General features: G+C 43.6%; 1 protein-coding gene across 10 annotated transcripts in view; it reads right to left on the reverse strand.

Annotated features, from left to right (window-relative positions):
* The window catches only part of PHF14 (PHD finger protein 14), a 233952-nt gene that overhangs the window by 127992 nt on the left and 86991 nt on the right, over positions 1 to 18969 (reverse strand). For 8 of the 10 annotated variants that reach the window (XR_013216731.1, XR_013216730.1, XR_013216729.1 and 5 more), the window contains 3 exons: positions 8134 to 8274; positions 1851 to 1907; positions 1637 to 1758 (listed from right to left, as the gene is read on the reverse strand). Coding sequence is in view for 7 of the 10 variants with exons in the window: in XM_077268104.1 (XP_077124219.1) it covers positions 1637 to 1758; positions 1851 to 1907; positions 8134 to 8274 (320 nt within the window). In the remaining 3 variants the exon portion in view is untranslated. The remainder of the gene's footprint in view (positions 1 to 1636; positions 1759 to 1850; positions 1908 to 8133; positions 8275 to 18969) is intronic. The other 2 variants (XM_077268103.1, XM_077268099.1) reach the window with 1 other exon arrangement.

The following is an 18969-nucleotide window of genomic DNA, read 5'->3' on the forward strand; positions in this document are numbered from 1 at the left end:
GTGCTGACAATTATTTCGCCAACGGATCCGCCATGTATTCCCTAAGGTTTTCTCACTAAATGAATGAATGACTCCGGTCAATAAGGCCCAGGGGGTTTAGAAGACAAGAAAGCCTCTGTTAAGATCTAGGGAAGGGTAAATGAAAGGGAATAAGAGAACCATGTACCACCCCAAACATGATCAGGATCAATTGGGCTTTGAGTCATCAAGCAAATTTTGCTAATTTTCAGGCATAAAACGGCTGGAAATGTCAGAAAATATTTGCACAATTCATAATTGGAAAAATGTTTGCAACTCTCGGTGTTTTTTTATGCCTGTACTTGTCAGCTCCTTCAACTTTATGAAAAGTGGGTAGTTCAGCAAAAAGAGCTGAGTTCCAACCCTACAGAACGTCGGTCTTGATATTTCTAAGTTTTACCTGCATGAAAACTTGGAATAGTTCTTGGGGGGGTTGACTGGCAATTTCCCCTTTTCTCTTCTTGTTGCTACTAAAAAGTGGGTTTCTAGTTACAATTATATAACGTGAAAAAAAAAAAAAAGTGGGGGTAGGAGGGGATGATGCTGCAGTCTAAGCCTTTCTGTGAGATCCACGCTGTGAGAGGGGAGCCAGAGCTGCTCCATCTCCAAAGAGTCAGTGATTCAGTGCAGTTATAGATTGTTAACATTTACAAATATAAAAACATGGAAAATGAAGGAAACAAACTGAACTATCCTTTCTGCATCTGCATGAACATTGAAAGACCTTACAAACACAGCGACTATGCAAACTGTGTAGCGGTCCAGTTAGTAGGCAAAGTTATTTTTTCTATCCACACATGCATGGCATCCCTGCTTTAGTGGGGGTCTCAGCCCACCACTAATCTCTTGTGAAGCCCAGCAGCAGGCGTGATAGGAGATCTCACATGGTAAGTATGGTGGCCTTCAGAGAGCCCAAGGCAATGGCAACCAACTGGAACCTGGCAATTGCTTAGGGCAGAACAAAAGCCTGAAGACCGCCATCATCCATATAGTGACAGCGGACAATCTATGTTCTTGTAAGGTGGCAGTCGTTAAGGTCTTAAATCTAAGAAACCACTCACGCTCAATGCCAAGCTGTGGCAGTGTAAAGCAAGTGGTCACCGGACTCTAGAAGCATGTTTTTTTTTTTGCAACCATCAATCACCATTTGGCAGACTGGTGGTTTCAGGGTGCTAACTATAAAATGTAGAGACGGGGGGTTGGCATCTTCTCTCCATGAGCCATTCTACACACTTGTTTCTTCTAACTTTGTGGGGACAGTCTGGGGCAGGCTCTTTCCTGTTGGAGCATGATTGCGCCCCTGTGCACACAGAAAGCCAAGAAGAGACATAACTTAATGAGTTTGGTGTGGAGGAACTCCCAAGAAATGCCAATATGAAGCTAGATCTTGACCTGAGAAATGGGCATAAATTCCCATAAACAATCCAAAACCTTGAGGAAAGCCTTCGTAGAGGATTGAATGCCATTATAGCTGAAAAACGACCCCCCCACCATCATTTTACCACCATGGCTTTGGAATGGAACACCCAACAAGCTCACTGGAGACATAATGGTCAGGTGTCCACATAGTAAACGTAATGTGACTTATTGGCTGAAGAAGAAAATCCAAACATGGTACCTGACGAGGTTCTCATTGTCCCCGATGCCCTTACATGACGCACATTCGGTTCTTAGGTCCTCCGATTTTAGCCTTTTAGTTAAAAGCATTGGTTGTCGTCTCCTCTCCCTCGATATTCGCTCCTGATACAACCATAGACATATGTGAAAAATACAACATCGCTGTATCAAGAGATTTCCACCAGTCCCCTACATAAGACCTACGCAACCCTGACCTCCGGTATGTCATCATCAAGCAGGTAGCTTCTCTTTCTCTTCTGACCTCGGGTTCTCTGAAACAAAAAAAAAAAAAAAAAAAAAGATTTTAACTTACGGTAGTCAGAAACAAAATACAATGGATGATGAAAATTCCCGTACATTTCTGATGTACTTTGTCATTTAATTTCTTACTATTTTCAAAATCTTTGTTTGCTTGTCATCAGTGAGAAAGACTAACCTCAAAAACGTTTTCCCAAATTTGCAAACTACATCGCTTCATTCATTGTCAATGGGACTGAGTGTTGATCTTTTATCTATGGCCCCAAAAAGAACCATTTGTGATATTCACATAGTTCCTATAGTGATTTTTTGCCCTATAAGCTCGTTCAATGAGTAAAAGCTACTTTTTGTTGTCAGTCCGAAAGGGTCTCTGAAGGAGAAGGAGGAGGAAGGAGGGAGGAGGAAGGAGGGAGAAGGAGGAGGGAGAAGAAGGAGGAAGAAGTAGGAAGAGGAGGAAGAAGTAGTAGGAAGAGGAGGAAGAAGTAGAAAGTGGGAGGAGGAAGAAGTAGAAAGTGGGAGGAGGAAGAAGTAGAAAGTGGGAGGAAGAAGTAGGAAGTGGGAGGAGGAAGAAGTAGGGGGAAGAAGTAGGAGGAAGAAGTAGGAGGAGGAAGAAGTAGGAGGAGGAAGAAGTAGGAGGAGGAAGAAGAAGGTAGAGAAAGAAGGAGGAGGAAGAAAAAGGAGGAGGAAGAAGAAGGAGGAGGAAGACAAAGAAGAAAATTTATGTAGTGGCCATTCGTGGGTACAGCAGCTCAGATCACATCCACTTCAATAAGAGCAGCAGCACCTGAGAACGGCCACCAAACGGTGTATAAAGCTGTGTTGTGCCATCTTTAAACACTGTGTACATACGGCTGGCAGCGTAACTAATCAATGGGGGTGCCAGATGTCAGACCTCCACCGATCTACATATTGATCACCTATACCAAAGATAGGTCATCGTTATATATACCCCGGACTATCCCTTTAATGGCAATAACAGAGGAAGCTTCTATCCTGAATGAAGCCTGCCTTGTCACAGGGCCAGAAGATAATTATTTCATTTATTTTATTTTTGAGACACGGCATTAAATACGGCATTTTACATTCGGTAATTAGAGTCCATAAAAAAAGAAAACTAAAGAAGATTAAAAGTTATTACGTTTAAGTCAGAGTTAAAAAATACTGATGGCGGCATATAAAAAAATGCAGCGGATATATGAAGAGAAAGCAGAAAGAGGCTTCAGACTTAATTTAATTAGGGCTCAGATTTTTGTGGTCTCGCCATAAATCAGATTCACGACTAGAGTGGAAATGAGATCTGTGTTCACAGCGGAGGCTGCTTTGTGAGAGATGGGGAGGAAGGATGGTTTTCTATTGAGGAACTTAATTACTTATCAGAACTTCATGATTCAGCTACAAAAATACAAAATACAGAATAGTAAGAGGTGGGTGCGCCATCCAAAAGCAAAAACTACTCAGGATCTATAATATGACTTATATGTTGTACTGCAGTTATATCTGGGTAAAAACCTGCTGATCCTATGGACTCCCACCAGTGACGATAACAGGGCCCATTAAAGGGTTATTCCCAACTTCATAGATGGATATTGTCAGAAAAAGGAAGGAAGAGGGGGAAGGAGGAAGAGGGGAAAACGAGGAGGAAGATGGAAAAACAAGGAGGAAGGTGGAAAAACAAGGAGGAAGAGGGAAAAACAAGGAGGAAGAGGGAAAAACAAGGAGGAAGAGGGAAAAACAAGGAGGAAGAGGGAAAAACAAGGAGGAAGAGGGAAAAACAAGGAGGGAGACTAAGAAGAAGGAGGAAGACTAAGAGGAAGATTGAGGAGGAGGAAGACTAAGAAGAAGGAGGAGGAAGACTAAGAAGAAGGAAGACTAAGAAGTAGGAGGAAGACTAAGAAGAAGGAGGAGGAAGACAGATGAAGAAGAAGGAGGAGGAAGACTAGGACGAAGAAGGAGGAAGACTAGGACGAAGAAGGAGGAAGACTAAGAAGAAGGAGGAAGACTAAGAAGAAGGAGGAAGACTAAGAAGAAGGAGGAAGACTAAGAAGGAGGAGGATGACTAAGAAGAAGGAGGAAGACTAAGAAGAAGGAGGAAGACTAAGAAGAAGGAGGAAGACTAAGAAGAAGGAGGAAGACTAAGAAGAAGGAGGAAGACTAAGAAGAAGGAGGAAGACTAAGAAGAAGAAGGAAGACGAAGAAGAAGGAGGAAGACTAAGAAGAAGAAGGAAGACGAAGAAGAAGAGTGGTAATATTTCAAAAAACAGATGGAAATGTTTAAGGAATAGATCCGCAGCAATATCATCCTATGAAGATAGAAATCACCATTTGAGTGCACAGTTAGAACGGATAGATGGTGGCGCATGTACATCGCTGCTCAGCTCATCGTCTATGAGAGTGCTGGGAATAATAAAGTACAGCGCCAAGGCTACTGTCATCACACAGACGAACTGGTGCACATGAGCTGCTATCGCTCCATCCCACTGGGGCACTTCAGAAGCCCAATCTCGTCCTCTTTGTGAATTAATCAGCAAGTTACCACCTCTCATTATGGGCAAAATCAAAACCCTGGGGATTTACATCTCCAACTCCAAATAGTAGGACCACTGGGTAAAACATAAAACAAGACTACAATGATCTAGAATGGTCTTGTTTTCTTTACAAATTACACTGCGGCCAAACTTATTTGGAACTAAAGTTGCAGATGACCCATCACAGGACTCGCTCAGCCATTGCTACATGTGTGCTTCTATCATTTGGTATCACGTGCACTAGAAATGTGTTTTTAGTGTGCATGCGCCAACTGGTCAATGTGAAGCATGCACACGGGTTACTCTATGAAGATAGGACATCAGGTCCCACAGGTGATTGAGGTCTCATCATGTGACTCTCCCGTCCATGACTAAAAGCATGCTCCAATCATCTGTTTTTAGTGCACTGCGCCGATGTTACCTTTTATTATTTAGCGTATAGGGCGCATGCTCCAAATTCAGTGTCTGACGCGAGCACACTACACTGCATTACAGCACATTTGGCATTTTGTGCACATGGGCCAGGTGGCCAATCACATGCGCACATGAAGCTAAGACATCTGATCCCTCAGTTCTTGATGCCACATCACGTGACCCACACGACCATGACTTGCTAAATGATGTAGCGAATATCATATGTGCACACATCAAATTGGCCATCCAGTGCATGCGCATTAAAACCAGATGCGCTGCAACAGTTTCTAGTGTGCATGCGCCATCAAGCGCACATGCTCTAAACTGTCCGTCCGCGCATGCACACTAGAAACTGTTTATTATTGCATGCGCCAAACTGACTGTCTGACGTATGCTCATAAAGAACCAGGTGTGCTGTAACAGGCTCCAGTGCGCATGCGCCAGATGGTGAATTTGGGAGGTGCACACTTAAAGGGGTTGTCCAGTCTACAAGTCTGCAGTTACTCTGACTGTAGACTTGTGAATCCTGGCTGACATATATATATATATATATATAAACAATATATGAATAGAATATAATCATAATAATTAATATAATAATATAACAGAGAAAAATCTTAAAAAGTATTTTAATAATGAAAAGAAAAGAAAAAAGAAAATGTGAAAATGTAAAAAAATCTAGCAGGCAGAAAAATTGAGAAATATACAAATTAACAAGGCAATCGCTTTCTTTAAGTAGCAACCGTATCTATTTATTAGAGAGCGCTGCGGAGGAGCGGAAACATAATAGCCGCTGATTGGGAACTCGAGATTTTTATTTTAGGAAGAATTTCTAAGAGCATATCAGAGCCGACAACACAATCCCGGGCTCAGCACAAATGTGTCTCTCAATGAAGAAGCCAGAAGAGCAAGAACGGGAGGTTCAGTATTTGATAGGACTTTTCACTGTACAGGATAGGGGTCGGCTGGTATCGTTCGCCATATAACTAGTTGTAGTGGAGCGGAAGAGAAGTCACCGTTTCTATAGGACTGGTCGCAAACATTACTATTGCCGCTCCTACCCATTCCTAGAGACTGCCTGAATCAGTGCAGAGGCTGCTGTAATCACAGGACTTTATTAGCTAATAAGTTCCATCTACAGACACGCACAGAAAACTTGAAATCTCCATGTGTGTTATTGGCAAACCATTCAAGGTATTTAAAGGGGTATATTCCAGTAAGCAGTCGCCCCATGTTGATCAACAGCAATGTCTGGAAATAGAATCAATGCAGTCTCATCTCAGTCTTATAGACAATGAATGGAGCACGCACAAGCCCACTTCATTCAAAACAGGGGACGCACACTGGTCAGACCACTTATCATTTTCCTGTTCTTTCTCTTAATTGCTTTTTAATCGTTTATCTGCTCCTGCAGCAGAAATCGGCAGGGAGGAAGTACCTGCTCCATAAATAAAGGAGTGTGCAACCTACAAGCAGTGAGATTAGATGCACGCCTTGGATTCTCTCCATGACCCAACTTTCACCAAATCCATCTCCTGAGATCAAGACATGGTGGTTCTAGAGAAGGAAAAGCCACATTGCAAGGAAGGGGGGGGGGGGGGGAGGTAAGGAATCCGACAGTCAAATGTAGATTATTGGGTGTGGGGGGGGTGAGCAAGGAAGAACATCTTTGACTAAAGTAGTGTTACAGCGGGGTTCTTTTAAACCCCTAAAGTATTCTACAGTTATTAAGTGCCCATACACCATATAGCAGTCAGCTCAACGCTCGGTTAGGTGACGGCTCCCATTGCTTGTCACGGGGTCCTTCTCTGACACAATCAACAGGGCGAGGGAAGTGTGAACAATTTCAAGACCTTTATTATAGGCAAAACTAAAAGGTCCATAAGCAATCCACCACACTGAGGATACAATGGTCCAGAACACGAATGCAGTTCAGTAACAGGATAAAAGTCCAAGGAGATGAGGGTCCAAAAATCCAGCAGACAGAGGATAAAAAATCCATACGCTTCCCTTTCTCTCTGACGTGCTGTGTTTACACCATCCTCACCACACAGGAACTGACTTCCCAGCTCCTGTCCTCCCCAGCCCCCTCTTTATGTCTAGGGGTAGTAAGACAGGTTGGGGTGGTTTTCAGGCCTCCCAGACCTGACAAAAGTGCCTCGGGGATTAAGGCACTACAGGGGGTCATCAAGAGGCATAGATACAGTCAGGCTGCAGACAGTAAGTGAGCTAATTCAATTATCAGCCTTTTGGAAGGTAATTGAGACTCTAGACAATATGGGGAACACACGGAATGATACAGGGCAACAAGAGAACACTATGAAAACCAGTAAAATATAAATATATACAAAATGATACCCACATAACATATCACACCATCACACTGCCGATACCCATTTACAAATGAAGACGCAAGCAGTCTTTTTTTTTGTTTACATAAAAACTAGACAACTCTTTTAAAAGACGTGTACAAATTTTATAAAGTAATGCCATGCTATTAAAGAGTGCCCATTTTCTTATATCCTGTTCACATTCCTGTGGGTAGAAAAAGCAATCAGACAGTAGTAAAAGTCTAACAGATAGTGAAAAGTAAAAGAAAAAAGTTGTTAAAAACATAAATAAAAGGTAAAATCACAAGCCTTTTGCCCCATTAAAAATAAAAAGATTAGAAAAAAAAACAAAAAAACACCCATATATGTGGTATCGTTCCATCTGTAAAAATCCCATCTATCAAAATATAAAAGTAAATAACCTGATCGGTGAACGGCGTAAAGAGAAAAAAAAAAAAACTAAATATTTGCAACAGTGCAATAAGAGGCGATCAAAACATTGTATCTACCCTAAAATGGTATCAGTAATAAAGTTAGCTCAGGGCGCAAAAAATAAGCCCTCACATAAACGCATTGACCAAAAATTGAGAATGTTACAGGTATTGGAAACAGGTGACAAGCAAAAAAATTTTTTATTTTTTCATTTTTTAAAAATTTTCACTACTTGAAAAAAAATGCTATGTATGTTTGATACCTGCATAATCGTACTGACCGGAGGAATCAGATTGACAGGTCAGTTTTACCATATAGTGAACATGGTTACTAAAAAAAAAAAAAAACCAATTGTGGCACATTTTTCACAATTTCTCCGCACTTGGAATTTCCAGTAACAAGTCCTCATTTGACCATGTCGACAAAAAAATGAAAAAGAAAAAAAAAAGATATCTCTCCACACATGGCTGCCGCTATTGGGAGATAGTAACGGGATAGAGGAGTAACATGTAAAAGTAAAAAAAAAGGATTTACATTACCGACAACAGTTCACTCCGCGGAGCATGCTCGGCGAGGACCTCCGCTCGCTTGGCCAGATCCGGCAGCTTTTCCTTCTTTACTTCCTCGGACAATTCGTAATTTAACTGGGAGCCTTTCCGCCTTCCTCTAAGGCAAAGCTTCTGAAAGAAACGGGAGAAATATCAGACATTTTACAGAACCTTCATCGGCTTTACAGTGTTTATCTTCACCGTACAGAAGGAAAAATCTAAAAACCATGAAGGAACCAGTCCGACACCAAATCCTTCGGAACAGAGCCGAATCTTATGGTGGAGGATCCTCCTGCAGAGCCGCTAAGCACAGACTAACAGGTGTTATCTGCTGGATCATGTGCCCGATTATTTGCAGGCTTGAGGTTTGATTGTTTTTTAAGTCATTTTTCTTTTTTCATTTTATCTTGTGGCGTTTCTTGTTCTGTCTTATTATTTTATAACAAAAACGTTGCTCGTTATTCAAAAACGTTAAAAAAAATTGCTTAAAAATTCTTTACATAAAATCACTCTGCGAGAAGTTGCTGTACGTTTTGCGACAAACTTTTAATCGACTGAAAACATCTTGAAAACCTTAAAAATCTTGTTTAATTTAGTAATAATAGCTCTGGTCCTTTAATAAAGGGAGACTGAAGTCAGCTGATGTCTGGCTCTCTGCTGTCTCACTATTTTGACACAGACTTCCTGCTTATGAGCTGTGAGATACCACTCCATGAGGGGAGACAGAGTGTGCAGAGTGTAGTTGTAGAGAAGATATGTACTATGGTTTAATGTTGCCTACACTAGATGTTGAACACTCTTATAAACAGGTAAGAGGAATTCCAGCACCCTATAGAAGCAGTTTTATCCTCTTCTTGGAAACTAATCCTTTAGAAGCAGTTGTCCTCTTCTTGCACATTAACCCTTCAGAAGGAGTTTTGTCCCATACTGCAAATTAACCCTTTAGAAGCAGTTTTGTCTTCCTCTTGCAACTTAAACCTTTAGAAGCAGTTTTGACCTCCTCTTGCAAACGAAATCTTTAGAAGCAGGTTTGTCCTCTTGCAAATTAGTCCTTTAGGCCGACGTCACACACAACGTATAAAAAAAAAAAAAAAGAAATCGATCCGTTTTACATGTTTTATGAACAGTGATCCGTGTGCAATGCAAGGATGCGATTTCCTCGCATCAAACTATCCGTGTGACATCAGTATGGCGAGATTTTCTTGCCGGCTTGCAAAATGGACATATAATGGATCCATGGGCTCAAATATTCGTGACAACATATATAAAGTCTATATGTATGTATGTATGTATGTATGTATATGTGTGTGTGTGTGTGTGTGTGTGTGTGTGTGTGTGTGTGTGTGTGTGTGTGTGTGTGCGTGTGCGTACGTACGTACACACACAGGGGTGTGAAACTGCATTCCTCGAGGGCCTCAAACCATGCGTGTTTTCAAGATTTCCTTAGCATTGCACAAGGTGCAGGAATCATTATCTATGCAGGCGGTTAAATTATCACCTGTGCAATACAAGGAAATCCTGAAAACATGACCTAGTTGCGGCCCTCGAGGAATGCAGTTTGACACCTACCTCTGTATATATATATGTATATATGTATGTATGTATGTATGTATGTATGTATGTATGTATGTATGTATGTATGTATGTATGTATATATATATATATATATATATATATATATATATATATATATATATATAGTGATCAGTGAGATCAGTCTTATTGACACCTCTCCATTATTACCAAGGCTTAATGTCGCCTTACGATAGCAAGGTGACATTAACCCCTTAATACCCCATATGCCAATGCAACAGGACAGTGGGAAGAGAGAGGCTAAGTGCCAGAATGCGCCTTTTCTGGGGTGGCTGGGGGCAGATGTTTTTAGTCGGGGGGGCAATAACTATGGTCCCTCTCTAGGCTATTAATATCTGCCCTCACTTCCCTCTCTGGCGGAGAAAATTGCGCGGGAGCCCACGCCAGTTTTTTCCGTGAATTAACCCTTTAATTTAACACCTACAGCTCCCAAATTTTACACACACACTACTAACATTATTGGGGACAATTGAATTACCGGCTATTCTGCTATCTAGCTCTGTATGAAATATACAATATATATATATACACATACATACACACACATATATACATATATATACATACAGTGGGGCAAAAAAGTATTTAGTCATTCAGCAATAGTGCAAGTTCCACCACTTAAAAAGATGAGAGGCGTCTGTAATTTACATCATAGGTAGACCTCAACTATTGGAGACAAACTGAGAAAAAAAATCCAGAAAATCACATTGTCTGTTTTTTTTATCATTTTATTTGCATATTATGGTGGAAAATAAGTATTTGGTCAGAAACAAACAATCAAGATTTCTGGCTCTCACAGACCTGTAACTTCTTCTTTAAGAGTCTCCTCTTTCCTCCACTCATTACCTGTAGTAATGGCACCTGTTTAAACTTGTTATCAGTATAAAAAGACACCTGTGCACACCCTCAAACAGTCTGACTCCAAACTCCACTATGGTGAAGACCAAAGAGCTGTCAAAGGACACCAGAAACAAAATTGTAGCCCTGCACCAGGCTGGGAAGACTAAATCTGCAATAGCCAACCAGCTTGGAGTGAAGAAATCAACAGTGGGAGCAATAATTAGAAAATGGAAGACATTCAAGACCACTGATAATCTCCCTCGATCTGGGGCTCCACGCAAAATCCCACCCCGTGGGGTCAGAATGATCACAAGAACGGTGAGCAAAAATCCCAGAACCACGCGGGGGGACCTAGTGAATGAACTGCAGAGAGCTGGGACCAATGTAACAAGGCCTACCATAAGTAACACACTACGCCACCATGGACTCAGATCCTGCAGTGCCAGATGTGTCCCACTGCTTAAGCCAGTACATGTCCGGGCCCGTCTGAAGTTTGCTAGAGAGCATTTGGATGATCCAGAGGAGTTTTGGGAGAATGTCCTATGGTCTGATGAAACCAAACTGGAACTGTTTGGTAGAAACACAACTTGTCGTGTTTGGAGGAAAAAGAATACTGAGTTGCATCCATCAAACACCATACCTACTGTAAAGCATGGTGGTGGAAACATCATGCTTTGGGGCTGTTTCTCTGCAAAGGGGCCAGGACGACTGATCCGGGTACATGAAAGAATGAATGGGGCCATGTATCGTGAGATTTTGAGTGCAAACCTCCTTCCATCAGCAAGGGCATTGAAGATGAAACGTGGCTGGGTCTTTCAACATGACAATGATCCAAAGCACACCGCCAGGGCAACGAAGGAGTGGCTTCGTAAGAAGCATTTCAAGGTCCTGGAGTGGCCTAGCCAGTCTCCAGATCTCAACCCTATAGAAAACCTTTGGAGGGAGTTGAAAGTCCGTGTTGCCAAGCGAAAAGCCAAAAACATCACTGCTCTAGAGGAGATCTGCATGGAGGAATGGGCCAACATACCAACAACAGTGTGTGGCAACCTTGTGAAGACTTACAGAAAACGTTTGACCTCTGTCATTGCCAACAAAGGATATATTACAAAGTATTGAGATGAAATTTTGTTTCTGACCAAATACTTATTTTCCACCATAAAATGCAAATAAAATGATAAAAAAACAGACAATGTGATTTTCTGGATTTTTTTTTCTCAGTTTGTCTCCCATAGTTGAGGTCTACCTATGATGTAAATTACAGACGCCTCTCATCTTGTTTAAGTGGTGGAACTTGCACTATTGCTGACTGACTAAATACTTTTTTGCCCCACTGTACATACATATACACACACATATACATACACACCTGTACTATGTGTAGACATTTATTTTAGCTTTTCTATTTTAACCTGTCAGTGTGATTTTACTGTACAGCGCACTGAATTGCCGGCTTTTCTATAGGACACCGGTGCGCATTTCTCACAAGTCACAATGATGGTTTGTGTGGTGTGCGAGTTTTTCTCGCACCCATAGACTTTCATTGGCAATTCTCGGCTGATATGCGAAGTGCAGCGCCCCAGAGTCCTGGTCGTTGCAGTACTGTGGCTCCGCCACTAAGGGGAGCTATGGTACGTCTGATGGCACTGAAGGAGTTCATCTGACCAGGTATCACAGACACCAATACATTTCACAGCCGGGCCTCCAGAGGGAGCTAAGGGTTCTATTCATTAGGCCACTCCTCACATACTGGTAAAACTGGGGGTCAGGCAGGAAGTTAGGGAGAAAGCTGACTGGGTTGGAACCAGGCAACACCTTGTGGCAGAGGGTGTTGTGGGGGAAGATTCGGTAGGGTCCCTGTCAGGGGTGGGATCCTGACAGAGGCCTGGCAACTTGAGAGAACGTAACGGGACCGTGCCTGCTCAGCATAGCGGCGGTGCCCAAGGAAGGATTAGAAGCGAGATAGATTGTGCTGAGTGAGAAACGAGATCAAAGCGACAAGGAGAATACCAGTAGGAGTCGTGCTGTGAGACCGAGGCAACATTCTACTGAGGCGCACAACCGGCGGCCGGAACGCCGAGGAAGTATTTATAAATCTAGCTTCAAGCAATACTTCAAACCAACGGCAGGACAGTCAGTCATAGACGGGCTGTCTCACCTAAATCACCTACGAAGACATAGGGGGCAACCTGTGGAGAGGGGCGACTCTAGGGTCCCGGAAGAGCTCCGAGCCTACCCGTCATACGGGTGCCGTCCTAACCGTAACATCAGGGAGGGACGGAAGATTAGCAGAAGATCATCTAATCGAGTTGTGAGGGAACACGAGAAACAGACACAACAGTTGTGGGGACTATCCCGTAAGCACAGCAGGGGAGGACCACAACACATAGCGCTAGCAGGAAGGCACAGATTTCCACCTGTAAGGAGAACTCTGGAGGTGCCATCGGACCGGCCGGACTTGCGCAGTCTGGTTAACCGTATTCCGGACTGAGGACCCAGAGACCTTCAGTAAAGAGGTAAAGAGACTGCAACCTGGTGTCCTCGTTATTTACTGCACCGCACCACCACCATCCACATCCATCATATCATTTACTGTACGCCTCTCAGCAGGGTCACGGACCGGGCCCAGCCACCGTGACAACCCCAGAGCAGAGACTCAGAGGCCCGGTACCGGGTACCCCTCGGCCCTGCGGCAGTGGGGGCGCTACAGATGCAAATTGCAGCATGCTGCGATTTCACTCGCACGTATAATACGGCCAAGAAAACAACGGATGATAGCAGCTGTCCCATAGATTAACATTGGTCCGAGTGCTATGCGATTTTTTATCGCATAGCACTCGTCTGTATTACGGTTTAGTGTGACTCCGGCCTTAGAAGCAGTTGTCCTCCTCTTGAAAACTAACCCTTTATAAGCAGCTTTGTCCTCTTGCAAATTAACCCTTCAGAAGCAGTTTTGTCCTCCTCGCTCATCTAGACGGCACAATAGACAGAGGTCTTATTCTTAAAACATGGTTAATCTATATATATATAATTGTCTAAGGGTTTTTCTGTCTGTCCTGGAAATCCCGAGTCTCTGATTGGTCGAGGCCGCCAGGCGACGGGCACAGTATCGATGTAGATGTCATAATGGTTGCCATGGCGACGATGATGTCATAAAGGTTGCCTTGACCAATCAGCGACTGGCACAGTCTGCCACGAATTCTGGAATCATCATTGTCCATATACTACGGGGACATGCATATTCTAGAATACCCGATGCGTTAGAATCGGGCCACAATCTAGTCTATCTATATATATAATTGTCTAAGGGTTTTTCTGTCTGTCTTGGAAATCCCGCGTCTCTGATTGGTCGACGCCGCCAGGCCTCGACCAATCAGCGACGGGCACAGCATGGCGACGATGATGTCATAAAGGTTGCCTCGACCAATCAGCGACGGGCACAGTCTGCCGTGAATTCGCCTCGACCAATCAGCGACGGGCACAGTATCGACGTAGATGTCATAATGGTTGCCATGGCGACGATGATGTCATAAAGGTTGCCTCGACCAATCAGCGACGGGCACAGTCTGCCGCAAATTCTGGAATCATCATTGTCCATATACTACGGGGACATGCATATTCTAGAATACCCGATGCGTTAGAATCGGGCCACAGTCTAGTATATATATATAATTGTCTAAGGGTCTAATTGTCTGTCTAGGAAATCCCGCCTTGCTGATTGGTCGAGGCCAGCCGGCCTCAACCAATCAGCGACGGGCACAGTCCCGCGAATTCTGGAATCATTATTGTCCTCCACTGCTGTCAAGTGCCGCCATTGTGTAGGGTGCGTGCCTGCGTCTCCCTGTATGAGCGGCATCTCCCTGTGTTTCTATCTTAGAATGGGTCGTAAACGAAAATACGCCAATGAGGATGACAGAAAAGCAGCAGCAAGAAAACGACAACATCGGGAACAGGAGACACCACAACAAACTGCCGCCAGACAAGCCCAGGATGTGGAATCTCACAGACAACGTCGCCAACAGGAGACACCACAACAAACTGCTGCTAGACAAGCCCAGGATGCGGAATCTCACAGACACCGTCGCCAACCGGAGACACCACAACAAACTGTTGTACGACAGGAACAACATGATCGCCAAATTCATAAAAAACGAATGCTCTACCAACTAAGGCACGACCAGGACAATATTCAACAACTTGCACATTACGTAACAGACAATGAAAGTACAATTCATGAACACTACTGTGGGAATATGAATGCAGTTTGCTCTAAATGCGACTCTCTGAATTTCATTGATGAAAAACCATCTGACAATCAGTTTACTCAATGCTGACAAAAATGAAAAGTTATGCTACCGAGACCTCACTACTCAGATCTGTTTGAGCAGTTAATGAAAGGAATGCGTCATCACAAGTCCTGCGCGCCTGCGCGGAAAGGACCTGCCGTGACGTCACGGTCATGTGACCGCAACACGGTCATGTGACCGCAACACGGTCATGTGACCGCAACACGGTCATGTGACCACGACGTCATCACAGGTCCTGCGCGACAAGGACCTGCCGTGACGTCACGGTCATGTGACCGCGAAGTCATCAAGTGACCGCGACGTCATCACACCCTGGGACCGGAAGCTGCCGCCTGCACCCCACACAGGCGACAGAGCCACAACGCGCCTGCGGAAGGTAAGTATATGTTTATTTTTTTAACCTGTGTCATACATGGCTGGGCAATATACTACGTCACTGGGCAATATACTACGTGGGCTGGGCAATATACTACGTGGGCTGGGCAATATACTACGTGGCTGTGCAATATACTACGTCACTGGGCAATATACTATGTGGCTCTGTGCTGTATACTACGTCACTGGGCAATATACTACGTGGCTGTACAATATACTACGTGGACATACATATTCTACAATACCCGATGCGTTAGAATCGGGCCACCATCTAGTCTACTATATAATTGTCTAAGGGTCACTTCCGCCTTTCTGTCTGTCTGTAACGGAAATCCCAAGTCGCTGATTGGTCGCGGCAAAACAGCCACGACCAATCAGCAACGGGCACAGTCCGGCGGCAAAATGGTCGCTCCTTCCTCCCCGCAGTCAGTGCCCGCTCCATACTCCCCTCCAGTCAGCCCTCACACAGGGTTAACGGCAGCATTAACGGACCGCGTTATGCCGCGGTGTAACACACTCAGTTAACGCAGCTATTAACCCTGTGTGACCAACTTTTTTACTACTGATGCTGCGTATGGTTGTTCTCACCTTCCAACGTCGCACGCTGTCCTCGGCAGTGCAAGCAGCAGGTTCCGGTGCCAAGGATGCTATGCGAGAAGGACCTGCCATGACGGCACGGTCATGTGACCGCGACGTCATCACAGGTCCTGCGCTCATACCAACCCTGAAACCGGAAGCTGCCACGTGCACCGCACACCGGCGCCAGGACTTCAAGGGGCCTTCGGAAGGTGAGTATATGTTTATTTTTTATTTTAAGTCTTTTTTAACCACGCATATAGTGCCCACATTGCTACATACTACGTGGGCTGTGTTACATACTGCGTGGGCTCTGTTATATACTACATCTCTGTGCTATATACAACGTGACTGGGCAATATACAACGTGACTGTCCAATATACTATGTGGCTGTGCAATATACTACGTGCTCTGTGTTATATACTATGTAGCTGTGCAATATATGTGGCTGTGTCGGTTCTGTTATATACTACGTCGACTGTTGTGAATTCTGCTTTTGGGTTCCCTCCGGTGGTAGTAGGTGGTAATGCAGTTGTCCCTGGGTTGCAGTCCTGGTCAGGTGTGTCTGCTGATTGCATTTCTGACTGGGGTATTTAGGCATGCAGGATTCATTAGTCCTTGCCAGTTGTCAATTGTTGTTGGGAGGTGTTGGACCTCTGTCTGGTTCCTCCTGCCTTTTTGCCAAATCAGCAAAGATAAGTGTCTGGTTGTTTTTCTGTGGCACACATGCTGTGTGCTTCATAATTCAGTGCTATTCTTTTGTGTTTTCTTGTCCAGCTTAGATTGTGTCAGTATTTTCTCAGTCTTGTTTGATTCTCTGGGGTTGCAGATATTCATTCCACGTCTTTAGTTAGATTGTGGAATTTTTTGTATTATCTGTTGTGGATATTTTTGGAAGGGTTTTAATACTGACCGCTTAGTATTCTGTCCTATCCTTTCCTATTTAGCTAGAGTGGCCTCTTTTGCTAAATCCTGTTTTCTACCTGCGTGTGTCTTTTCTTCTCCTACTGACAGTCATTATTCGTGGGGGGCTGCCTATCCTTTGGGGTTCTGCTCTGAGGCAAGGTAGTATTCCTATTTCTATCTATAGGGGTATTTAGTCCTCCGGCTGTGTCGAGGTGTCTAGGGTTTGTTAGGCACACCCCACGGCTACTTCTAGTTGCGGTGTTAGTTCAGGATTTGCGGTCATTACAGGTTCCACCGACTCCAGAGAAAGTTTCATGCGGCTCCAAGGTCACTGGATCATAACAGTCGACTGTGCAATATACTACGTGGCTCTGTTATATACTAAGTGGCTGTGCAATATACTACGTGCCTGTGCAATATATTACGTGCCTGTGCAATATACTACGTGCCTGTGCAATATACTACGTGCCTGTGCAATATACTACGTGCCTGTGCAATATACTACGTGGCTCAGGTATATACTACGTGGCTGACCAATATACTACGTGCCTATGCAATACACTACGTAGCTGTGCAATACACTACGTGGCTATGTTATATACTATGTAGCTCTGCTATATACTACGTACGCTGTGTTACATACTACGTAGCTCTGTTATATACTACGTAGCTATGTTATACACTACGTCACTGTGCAATATAGTACGCAGCCTGTGCTATATACTACCTACATATTCTAGAACACCCGATATGTTAGAATTGGGCCACCATCTAGTAATTAATATTCTGCATAAAAGTTAGGCTTCTCATGGAAGGTGGAAAAAATATGCAATTGGCTAATTTGTTGCCTATTAACGGATTAGTGAATTAATTCACCATTTTCTTCTGGTAAATGTATGAGAATGTAGGTTAATAAACACTCCTTTTATGAGCCATAGATTTGACAAATGGCAAAACAGGACAAATCCTGATCAGTGTTGAGCGATACCGTCCGATACTTGAAAGTATCGGTATCGGAAAGTATCGGCCGATACCGGCAAAGTATCGGATCTAATCCGATACCCGATACCAATACAAGTCAATGGGACTCAAGTATCGGACGGTATCCTGTATGGTTCCCAGGGTCTGAAGGAGAGGAAACTCTCCTTCAGGCCCTGGGATCCATATCAATGTGTAAAAGAAAGAATTAAAATAAAAAATAGGGATATACTCACCCTCCGACGCAGCCTGGACTTTACCGCCGTAATCGGGAGCTGTTGTACCTAAGAATGCGCGCTTGAAGGGCCTTAGATGAGGTCACTGCGCTCTGATTTGTCCGTAGCGGTCGCGTGACCGCTACGCGACCAATCACAAAGCAGTGACGTCTTCTAAGGTATTTCAAGCGCGCATTCTTAGGTACAACAGCTCCCGGTTACGGCGGTAAAGTCCAGGCTGCGTCGGAGGGTGAGTATATCCATATTTTTTATTTTAATTCTTTCTTTTACACAATGATATTAATCCCGATACCGATTCCCGATACCACAAAAGTATCGGATCTCGGTATCGGAATTCCGATACCCGCAAGTATCGGCCGATACCCGATACTTGCGGTATCGGAATGCTCAACACTAATCCTGATATATCTGAGCACCAGGATCCCCTTTGCCATTAGGATCAGTAATGACTAACCACCCCACACGCAGTTGGTAATTCCCAGAGAAAAGAATTTCATTTGATCTTTGCGAGAACAATGGTAAAAGTTAAAAATTTTGCCCCTGTAATACTGGGGTAAATAATCTGATTTGCTAATGACACATATTTCAGAAAAGTCTTATACTTTTTTCTATTGTCAAATATTTTTTTTAATTTCCTCATAACTGACAGATCTCCTTTAAGTCATAGATGCAACAATCAGCCAAACTTTTACACATAATCTGCAAGATATGAAGTCACCCTTTCAATCCAAAAACCTAACCAGGCAGGGCTGATAAGCCTCCAGTGTGTCCTCCGCAGCTCAGCTCCTCTTAGTGAATATAAGTCCACTTGAGCACTGACCCACTTTGCACCAAGTCTTAAAAAAAAGCTATCGTAATGATTCTTAAAGTGACACATATCTGATTTTGCCATAATCCCTGTGACCTTTCATGACTTTGTACAAGCGAGCCCGCTTGATCTAAAAAACTTGCCGATAAGTGACCCTCGTGTCCTAAATCATAACAGAGAACCTATAAAAAGGCACCATGTCTAATTTAC

The sequence above is a fragment of the Ranitomeya variabilis genome, chromosome 6, assembly GCF_051348905.1.
Source record: "Ranitomeya variabilis isolate aRanVar5 chromosome 6, aRanVar5.hap1, whole genome shotgun sequence".
NCBI lineage: Eukaryota > Metazoa > Chordata > Amphibia > Anura > Dendrobatidae > Ranitomeya > Ranitomeya variabilis.